Here is a 10,594-nt window from a genome sequence, read left to right on the forward strand (position 1 = left end):
GCTCATGACACATTTTACTCACCACAGCGGGCACATGTAGATACACATCATCATCATCGATTACGTGAATCGCGATCCGAGCCCGTTGGAAACGGCCGCGTCGCACCGTCCCATATGTCAAGTTGACGGGCGCAACAGATATAATCATGCCCCGCAGATATGATAATCTGCGCAATTTTTTCTTCTCACTTTTAAAGCAGTACTGCTCATCAGCATGTCGTAAATATGGATGGAGTACTATTCTATTAGTATATCCATACACAGTAATGGTGAGCAGTGTTGCTTCGTATGCCGTTTATACGCGCGGCACTTCAGGCCACCAGCTTAGGTAAAGAGGGAGCGAAATCGATGACGAGACAAAGAGTTTCATCTTGAGCTCTTTTAGCAAGTATCCCGGCACAGCCGTGGCGGCAGTCATCATGCGGGTGTTAGTATAGCGAGTCTATCAACATGAGACTGTGCTTGTATGCCCTCCCTGGTGCATTTTTTTCTACCTCAAAGGAACAGCGTAGAATAAAAATAGAAACAATGCTTGTACTGTAAGGTACAGAGTCGGACGTAGTGCTGATGGAGCGTCTTTAGCTCATGTGCGGCAAATATCTCTTATTGGTAAGAGTCGAATCTGGTCCAGCTTAAATCCATCAACGGCTTCCCGGACACATATACTTCGTTACAGTAACTGTATAGGTATATGCTCCGTATTTTTGGTTTCAAAACATCGGAGCTGCTGCAAGCACTGTCACCAAATGTAATGCCACTCGGCAGATCTCTCTTCTCTATTTACCCGCTCCATCCGCCGGCCTAGTGGCATTGCTATTCTGTTTTTCCCGCCACCCCGCAGAACTGATTGGACGTGTAAGAGGAACACGGCGTAGCAGGTGTGGATGGTGCGGGACAGGAGGAAGCAGTTTAATTAAACTCCCAGCACACACACAAAGCCAGTCTCAGCTTATCAGGCTGCACTGTGACTGCCTATTCAAAGAGATGGACGGCGAACTGGCCATTTAGCCACAGTAGCAGTGCCGAGTACTACTCATGCATATCATCCTTCTTCCAAAACTCTCTTTCAGCTCTGCAAGTCTAAGCAGCGGGAAGAGGGAGTGGCACACGGGCTAGCTTTGGCTTAAGCCATCCCTTTGCCTGATGCTAGTTCTTTGATAGGCCGCGTGTTGAAGCAAGGATCAACTAGGCGTCCCTTGCAGACCATGCGAAAATGTTGAGGAGTGTGCGCAAGATGCTGCGTGCGAGCCCTACTTGTACTAATCCTCACGATCGTGATGACACCAGGAAGCGTTCCAAATGAAGCAAGGGATAGCAAATGAAAAGAAAGAAAATGGAATCTCGCTAGAATGAGCGGTGAGCGACGCAAGATTGCCTTTGTCTCTTTCATTCATGCGTTTTATCGCGCCCCCTTTTTCGATTCCCTTTTATTTTGTGCTCCCTCTCTTTCGCACGTCATTCACTGTCCCCGTAAGTGTCAACGCTTCTCCACACATTCATATAGCCCCTGGACAGACAGAAGACACAAAGAGGGCCGAGAAAAGGTGAAACGAAACAGAGCCAGTCGTGGCAAGCGTGGCACATGATCACATGGAGCAGGGATTGATGAAGACGCTAGAAGAGGGTTCCTGGCCATAGTACGGTGGAGAAGCGGAGTCTCCCCTTGTTCAGCAAAGTCTCGTCTAGTTTCGATCGCTCAAGCCACTTGGCGATGGACGGCCTCTCCCGTGATGAGCCACAGCTCCACGCGGAATGGGAGGCCAGAGTCGCAGCGAGATGAGCCAGATATAACCCTCTGCAGGCGCAGCATCTCGCTTCCTGGACACGATGATCATCGCCTGCAAGGCACGTGTACCGGCTAAGAGACTAATACAGAGCAGATACGTATGAAGTAATGCCCGAAGCAGGCTGTCTAGTGGCAGCCATCTCAGAGAGGATTGTGTCTAACTGCTCTGCTGAGCTTATCGAAAACGTGCCCAAGCAGGCGGTCGATTTCCCAATCTTGGACTGGACGCGGCGGGCATAAGATGGCATATCGGCCGATGTAATCACACTCGGAGATGAATGCTTCTTGGTATCTACTCATACACCTGTATACGAGAGATGAGGCATTCTAGTCAAACACTAGAGGTCGATTTTGAGCGCGCCGAGCCTTTCCACCAGAGCTGTATGGTATTAGAGCACAGCTAGTGCTCCCTGATTAATAGTTCTTTTCTGTATCCGCATCACCTGGAGGGTGTTTTGAACCGATCGTCGGGAATATCAGCCGTAGCGCTCACAAATATTGGGGATAGCTGCTAATAATACTACTACTAGCAGCAGTGGCTATAACACCACCATTACGGAATACTAGCAGTAGGATTGCGCTTGTGCGGAGTAGTTTGTAATGAGTTGCCAGTCACTCACTGGTGGGCGCTTCTCTGGACCACTTGGATAACGGATACAGACGCGCCAGGATCCGGGAGCAGCTTAGCCCTGAACGGTGATGGCGGTGGTGGCCGCCATTGATGCTGTGGCTTTTTTGCTGTTTTTAAATTGCTGGGGTAAGACTTTTGAAAGGATACCATAGCAGATGAACCGGCTGCTCTCTACCGCTTTGAAAGGAAAGGCTCGATCTGCTAACATGGAAGCTAAAGTCATTGCGCCGAAGCAAAAGAGGTGGCGGAGCTTGTCTATCGATCCGGGCACCAAGTATGAGTGCTAGCACGAACCGCCAAAACGACGGTGAGACGCAAAGGCCATCTTTTAGGCGTTCAGCCCTCGGTCATCTCGGTGTCTTTTTTTTCTTCTTCGTTTCTTTTGAATGAAGAAGAAAGTTCTTTTTGTCTGGTGGGGACGGTCCCATGGGGTCTAACGGCGCTATGGAGGAGCCCTGATGCAAGGAGAGGAATAGGCGAGCAAGCAAGCGAGATGCGGCTGAGGTATGGGTACTCTATAACGCAAGTCATTCATTCTAAAAGTAGCACATGAGCATCAAAGTTTGGACTCAAATCGTCTTCCACAAGATGGTAGTACCTAAGCAGTCGCAGTAGTACCTGTATTACTGGTGCTAGGCGAGTCAGTAGAGAAAATGAGCTGGCCGAGATGGAGATGGGTCCTTGACGTTTTCCAGTCTGCATAGAGCCAGGTATTGTAGGCACCAGGCAGGGAGTCGTCCAGGAGCAGTCGTATTCCAATGGTTCCTTATCTAGCAAGGGATACCGGAGGAGCAATGGCCTCAATACGCATCAATGCTGTACAATTGACTTGTCAGCTCCCCTTAAGATAGCAAAGACTTGCCGGCCTCTTCCACTGCTTGTGCATACGTGAGGGTGACCAGCAGTAGCGCATCGCACGGCTTACATGACATAATCATCATTTGATCCTTTCTTCTCTGCCCCCAGCCAGCTCGAGCTGCAGGCGAGTCAAGGCGCATGGAAGACTCGTTGGAATCAAGGCCGCAGCGTTGCGAAAGCTGCTAGAAAGCTGCTAGAGAGCCACTCGGCAGATATGAGATTGCTTCTTGCCCCATGAACGAGCGTAGATTTGCTTGATTCCGAGCCTGCCGGTGCATCAGCTGCGGCCGCGATGATCAAGAGGTGCAAGAGCAGTGCATGTTTTGTGTGCCTGGATATACTTTTCTGCCTTGTCAGGCTGCTCACACCGCCTGAGAGGCGAGGTTTCTCGACCCCAGATAGCGCCCATGCAAGTCTGAACTGATTTGGGCGACCGAAGAACTCCAATCAGACCTGTTTGCTCGCGGAAGATCGGATGCCCTTGCATACAGTACAAGCACAGCACAGCACAGGCATGTATTCCGTACGTGCAGTCGAAATCACATTGTGCGGAATACCTGTAAGCGCGAAGCATCACCTGCTGCAACGTGTATTAACGCAGACGCCACCAATGCTGGGGGGTGTCATGGCTGCACATGTACCTACTACGATAATACGAAGCATGTACTCGATAGTCTGTAGGTGTTGGGTAGCAGTGATGGCAGTAGTGCTAACCGTATGCAAGGCTTTTACCTGAACGCAACGATGCAAGGGGGCAAGAAATATTGGCCTCACTTACCAAAGGGCCGAGAAGCGGCTTGACAAAGCATTGGCCGAAGCGATTCGCCGCGAATGTACCTTTTTGTCTGGTACCTTACACTCTGGATGAAGCTCTCGGGCAGACTTGGAACGAGGAACGAGGCACGAGGTCAATTGGTCTCGTAAAAGACGAAAACACTCTCTCGAGACAGTCGCATTCTCTACTAAAGGCAAGGTGTAGTCCAAGACCTTTAGTCAGAATAGGCATCGTGAGGGCTGCTGCTACTACCAAAGCTGCACTAGTGTAGCTGCTGCTGTTACAAAGATTCCCTCGCAGATTCAAAGTCGAGGCAAAACTGTCACTCAGAGAAACATCCTGGTTGTCCTGCTCTTTTTGGGGCTGGCCATCCGAGGCGCGCCATGGTTGACTGCCCCCAATGCTACTCTTCCGAATGCTGCATACGGATGTCAGACACGATTCCTGTACATGCAACTACCGGCTGGACTTTGAGTGAGATTCTGTGCCTGGTTCCTGGTCGCTGCTCAGACTCCGTACTCCGGACTGTAGCTCCGTGGGTCCCGCCCATTTGCTAGCCAGAGACACTAGAATATGGAGCAGAATGAGAAGGGCAGTGTAGAAGAGGGATGAACGACTGACTGACTGGGCTGCCTTGCTTGCTTGCGTTGTCGCAATATGCTGCCTAGAGATAAAGGCAAACCAATTTGATTCTCATCCAACAGGCAAAATGTTTGTGCCAGTCAGTCAGTCAATCAGTGAACAAGCCAATCACTCACCCATTCAGTCAATCGAGCAATCAAGCAATCAAGCAATCAATCTGAGAAAACTTTCCCCTCTCACACCTTGTGCGACCTCCGCGTGGCGTTGGCGGAATCCAACGGCCACTCAAAGATCGGCCACACTCAACCACTCAATGGCCAACCAAAAGCCACAGCCGCATCCCTCGCCGCAGACAGGCCCATTCGAGTCAGGCTTGTGCCGTAGTGCCAGAGACACGTCTGCGGGATGCGCCACGTTTCCCTGTTGGCGTTTTTTGCCCAGACCAGGGTCGCCAGAATTGGCGTCGTGATTAGTACAGTATGTGGACTCGGCAGCTTTTTTTTTCCCTCCCCAGCTCTGGAGACCACCCCCACAGCCAACCCCTTGATCATCCCCCGAAAGGGAGGCACCTGATGGAGACGAGGTCGCTGGTGTTGAAGCTGCCAGAAGAGCTGCTGGCAGGCTAACAGGCCTGAATGAGAATATTTGCCGTGCACCCACCACACCCATTTCTGGTGAACTACTGTACATACAGCACATGCGCCTTTCTTACGAGGTCTCGCTTGCTACAGTTGGTCACACTAGCAATCCATTCGCGGCGGCACACTCGCATTGATGCCGTATTGACGCGGCTGCTAGCTGCAGCTATTGCTTCGTCACCTCATTGTTCAGTCCGTACGGGCCATCGTTCGTCACAACAGGAATGATCACCAAAGGTACATCGTATGCACTACTGCTACGTTCTCTATACCTCATACGGCGTAGTCCCATGGAGCAATATTTTCTTCTTTTACAACAAATTCACCGTGAGCTCTTGAGCTGTTTTGCATTGAACCAGGGTTGACGGGTGGATCGCAAGTGGGCTCCTCCTCACACCCCTGGACCCTTCGCCTACAGGTACACACCTTGACACCATCAAGAGATGTCGTCTCCAGTTGAGTGCATACATAGCACTCCGTATATACGGAGGAGTAGTGGTACAACAAGTAGTATTGATACCATTGCCGGTACTGGATTCTACGCCTGCATGCGGCTCCGTAAACCTGCACTTACTATAACGCACTTGTAGTAGTACTGCTGCTAACGACTACTCCTAGTCGTAGTATTAGTATCCCATCCAGCCCTCTTCTTTGCCGTATCCCGCCTTCTTCTCCCTTCTGCTTCCATAGGGCATATGTACTTGGGTGCTGCTGCTTCCAAGTACTCGCTCTTTGTTTGGGCTTAACAGGGTTGGAATATGATTCACAGGCCTTGAGTGTAAGTTGATCATCTACCTACTAGGTTTACACTGCATAACTCCTCCTTCATTCGAGGTTTTCAGGGGCCCTGGAAGAATTATAAACGACCAGGGAAGAAAAAAAAAAAGACTAATCAGTGGGCACCAGTTGCCGTTCGCTTCTTCTTTCCCTTCTTCTCCTTGTTCTAGGTCTTTCATCTACTACAAGGAGGAGGGAAACCGATCGCTTTTTCGTTTATCAATTTCAACAAAGCTTATTTTTTCTTAAACGGGCGCCATATCAACTACCACCGCTCATATACTCGACGTCGTTCTTGTATCTGGAAAGAATCTTGCTCGGACTAGCTCTGTGGTCGAATTCCAAGTGAAGGTCATCGAAAAGGATTTTCCGAATTAAAAGAACGATATTTCAAACCTATTCACTTTTCAAAAACGATATAAAAAAGGAAAAGAAGACAAAAAAGAAGGAGATATATGATATACCGAGTCGTCCGAATGGCCTTGTGATACCGGCATCTCAACGCCTTCTTCATCCAACCTTCCGGCTCCATCTATTCCCCTCTACTTCGTCGCCGACGCCACGAAGTAGACAGTATGGCCGGCCTATCTTCTTCGCATGAAACACTCGTCATTGTCCTGGCTACAACTATCCCGTCTGTACTTCTCATCGCTTTGGCGGCCGTCTTATACTATCGATTTAGAAGACGCAGAGCTCGGTTTCGCAACAGGGGAATCACACCAATTGACGATGAGGAGATTGAATCTTGGAAGGTTGATCGGACTCGAAGCGTTGATGGCGAGGAGAAGCTTCCTGGTACACCGAAATCAGCCATCAGTGAGCCAAGACCGGCTCACCACTCTCACCACGCAAACACGTCTGTTGGTTCTGTAAAGTCATCCAGTGTCATTGTCTACCAAAACCGGGTTTCCGAAGAGCAACTCCCGTTTTCTCCCGTCCGTGGAAAGCAGAGCATAGATATCCCGCCAACGCCAGTCCTTGCGCGAGCACCAAACTCTCGACCAGGCCTCACAGACGAAACAGTCCGAGGTGACAGTGCTTACGTCAATATTAAGCGAACTCCCTCGGCGCGCCTGACCAAAAACAACCCTCCTCCTCGCCATGCACGGACCAAAAGCACACGCAGCACGCGAAGCAGTTTCGGTGCCAATACCAGACGGGAGCAATGGTACAGTCAGACTCCAGAGCAGAACTCTCCTCGGCAGTCTGCCGATATATACTCCAAATCTGCGCCGGCATCCCGCAGAGCGACTATTTCGACTCCTGCTGCTCGGCAAGGCTTTCGGGATGACGAAGTTCCCTTGACTGGCCTGACACCACGACCACCGGTGGTGCATAGTTCTGATATTGGGCGTGCTATCGGATGAGCATCTTTGGCAAGCTACCTATTTTAAACTCCTATCGTGAGTCTCGTTCAGTAGTATAATCTGAGCAAGGTTCGCGGTAATGAGTAAGTTTCAATACTGCTTAATTTCACTCACCGCGGTGGATGAGGCAGTAGAAATATACGTTCCGACAGTCACCTCTATGAAGAATGTGGCAACCATTTATTATTCACTCACACTTCTTGAGCGGAACAGGACGTGTCCACGAATTTTCACAGGTTCATGGCAGGTTCATTTCCAGCACACGTTTTTTCTTACCAACATGAACTCCGTACCCTTCCTATTCATTTTCGCATACGCGGGTGTTATCGCTCCTGCGGAGGATTCGTATGCCAGGCACCTTTTAGTCGCTTCAATGGTAAGCGACGAATGAATGCAGGCTGAGCCTTGATTCTCTCCTTTTTGTTATTTGATAGTAGTATGATTTATTTGATATATATGACGGATATACCCCCATGTTTTTATTTTCTTTTATTTGTACCATGAGCAGGCGCATATCACTGCCATGGAGGTTTTTTATTTTATTTATATCTTACCTCGAGATTTTGAATTGAAGAAAGCAATTGACTCCAGAATGGAATGAGGGTATGATATAAGGTGGTGTGGACGTTATGGGCGATTTTTAAAGCAGTCATTCCTTTGGTGAGCTGAGTGGCGATGAGGGAGCCGGCGATGGATATAAGAAAGGTGTAAAAAAGAAAAAAAGAGGAAAGAAAAGAAAAAATGCCATAGCCAAATTGAAGTCTCTGAAAGAGATCAGCCATCTCCAAGAGTATACAAATTGTAGTGTTTGGTGTTTCTCGAAATTGATTACTGAGCGGTAGGTACTGTCTACCTAGTGAGGCGCAGTCAGCAGAGCGCAAACAGCCGACATGCCGCAGTAGAGGGTACCTGTCCCTGCAGTCCCGCCGGCAGCTTGTAAAGCACAAAGAAAACCACTTAACGCGCGCCACGGCGGGGGGAAAACGCGTCTAGCACGTCCTTTTTCTCTTCTACTCCGTAATCTGGACCGCCGCATAGACATTGATTGGGAGAGTTTGCTAACGAGCATCCAACGCGCTCCTTGCCCAGTGAGAGAAATCCGCCTGCTATACCCTCGTTTTTGCACCCTGGCCTTGATACCTTACATAATTCCCGATTTGGTTCTACTAGCCTTTGCCTCGATTTCGGACTAGGGAGAAAAAAAGCACGTAGCAGAACAGACCTCTCACTCTCTGTGTGCCCAATTGGTCTCGATTCCAGGCTTTGCTTTATACGCTGCATTTGAGCCGGACCTAGGGTTGGTTCCAGCCTGATTGGGTGCTTTCTTTTGCCTCTATTTGAGTCTGTGCCGGTTTGAGGCTGTGAGGAGGGGGTTAACTCTCTTAACTTGGGCACTCGCTGTCTTCTCTCACCTCTTCCTTTTCTTATTCTTTACATCACCCTCATTGCTATTCTTTTCAGTTTCTCTCCACGCCACACAGAGAAATACTAGAAGGGGATATATAGCTCCTTGGTCGTGCTTTTTTTCTTCGCCAGGCCTTCTTCACGGGCGATACCCTTGATTTCTATATATCCACACCAGCCTTATACTCTCATCTGTTTGCTTTATCCATCTCACTCCACCTCACGACCACTCTATCCCGCCACACGCAGTCTTCAGCCCTCCACCTTATAACCCACATACATTCATCATCCATACAGAATAAAGATGCCTCCTCGCAAGTCCGACGTCAGGGCATCCACCCCTGTTGCCGCTGAGGAGACCTCTCCTCCAGCAAAACCCCAACAGGAGAAAAAGGACAAGGAAAAGGAAAAAGATGCCCAGAAGGGAAAGGGGGAGGACGCTGTAACGATTGAGGTGCGTTATACTATTCAGCAGCGTCGAATATAATCCAAGAGGAGCTAACTCGCTTCCCCAGGACTTGAATCTCCCAAAATCAATAATAACAAGACTGGCAAAGGGATCCCTACCCCCTAACACGCAGATTCAAGGGAATGCGATCCTGGCACTGAGCAAGAGCGCTACTGTCTTTATCAGCTATCTAGCTTCACAGTATGTTTTCTTGTGAAACCTTTCATCTCATCTCATCTGTCATGGTGGTTCTGGACCATTTCGAAACATGGCCCAAGATTGCTTCCTTCCACCCTCTCTCATAGGCAATGGACAAATCACGCCACATATAGACACAAATTCAGAACAAAGCTACATGAGAAACCCAAGAAGCTAACCATGATCACGTATCACAGCGCCAATGAAAACACCGTTGCTGCAGGCAAAAAGACCATTTCTCCAGCCGACGTGTTCAAGGCATTAGACGACACCGAGTTTTCTTTTCTGAAAGAGCCTCTTGAGGCCGAATTTGCCAGTATGTCTACACACAACCCCCCCTAAAAAATGCCCTCCTTTTCCATTGCATTATATGCTGTGTCCCATGGTGGGCACTGCATTTCTCATGGCTTTTTTGTATAATATTTACGCCCAGCTTCTCTCCTTCTCTTCTCCTTTCTCGCTAACACTCTTATTTCCCCTCAGAATTCACTGCCGTACAAGCTGAAAAACGCACAACGTACCGCCAAAAAGTTCGCGCCACCAAGCCCAGCTCAGGTGACGGCGGCGACGACACCGAAATGGCAGATACGACCGTAGCATCGGAAGAGGCATCCGCTTCATCCGGCCCTCGCGCCAAAAAGGCTCGTGTCGATCCTTCTGCCGCAGCAGAAGACGAAGAGATTGATGCTATTGTCGATGATGATGATGTCGAAGAGGAAGACGATGGGGATGAAGAGGCCCATGATGACGATGACGCGGAAGAGGAAGAGGAAGCTGGTGATGAGGACGAGGATGAGGAGCGTGAGGCCAGTGGCGATGAGACGCAAGATGCGCTAGAAGAGAGGAGGAGTAGAGAGGATGCCGAGGACGAGGCATTGGAGGGAGATGAGAGTGACTAAAGTGGCATTTTGTATTTGAGCGAAGAAAGGAGTTTAGAGGAGAATTTTTTTGCGTTTCCATTGTTCGATATTGAACATGACTGGTACCTAATCTGTATACCTACCTCCCTCAACACTGTACGTAATATCCCGCCAAAGATTCGCAAGTAAATGATAAATATCGTAGAAGCCAGTGGATCATTCATCTATGACAAGTAGGCCGCGTATCACATTCGATTCACAGCCTCAGCA

At 49.3% G+C, this 10,594-nt stretch overlaps 2 protein-coding genes across 2 annotated transcripts; both read left to right on the top strand.

Moving 5' to 3' along the window:
• Positions 1-5,977: 5,977 nt before the first annotated feature.
• Positions 5,978-7,684, top strand: GGI43DRAFT_240112 (uncharacterized protein). The gene has a single exon (XM_083200677.1). The coding sequence runs from the start codon at positions 6,623-6,625 to the stop codon at positions 7,412-7,414; it is 792 nt and encodes a 263-aa protein (XP_083063951.1). The 5' UTR covers positions 5,978-6,622; the 3' UTR covers positions 7,415-7,684.
• Positions 7,685-9,122: 1,438 nt separating this feature from the next.
• GGI43DRAFT_380319 (histone-fold-containing protein) lies at positions 9,123-10,363 on the top strand (the record flags this gene model as incomplete). Its single annotated transcript, XM_083202962.1, has 4 exons — positions 9,123-9,272; positions 9,334-9,467; positions 9,662-9,780; positions 9,948-10,363. 4 exons carry the CDS (start codon positions 9,123-9,125, stop codon positions 10,361-10,363), a joined length of 819 nt encoding a protein of 272 aa, XP_083063952.1.
• Between the last annotated feature and the right edge of the window lie 231 nt (positions 10,364-10,594).

Source organism: Trichoderma evansii (assembly GCF_050947405.1).
Source record: "Trichoderma evansii strain SZMC 28006 chromosome Unknown GGI43scaffold_3, whole genome shotgun sequence".
In the NCBI taxonomy this organism is placed as follows: domain Eukaryota; kingdom Fungi; phylum Ascomycota; class Sordariomycetes; order Hypocreales; family Hypocreaceae; genus Trichoderma; species Trichoderma evansii.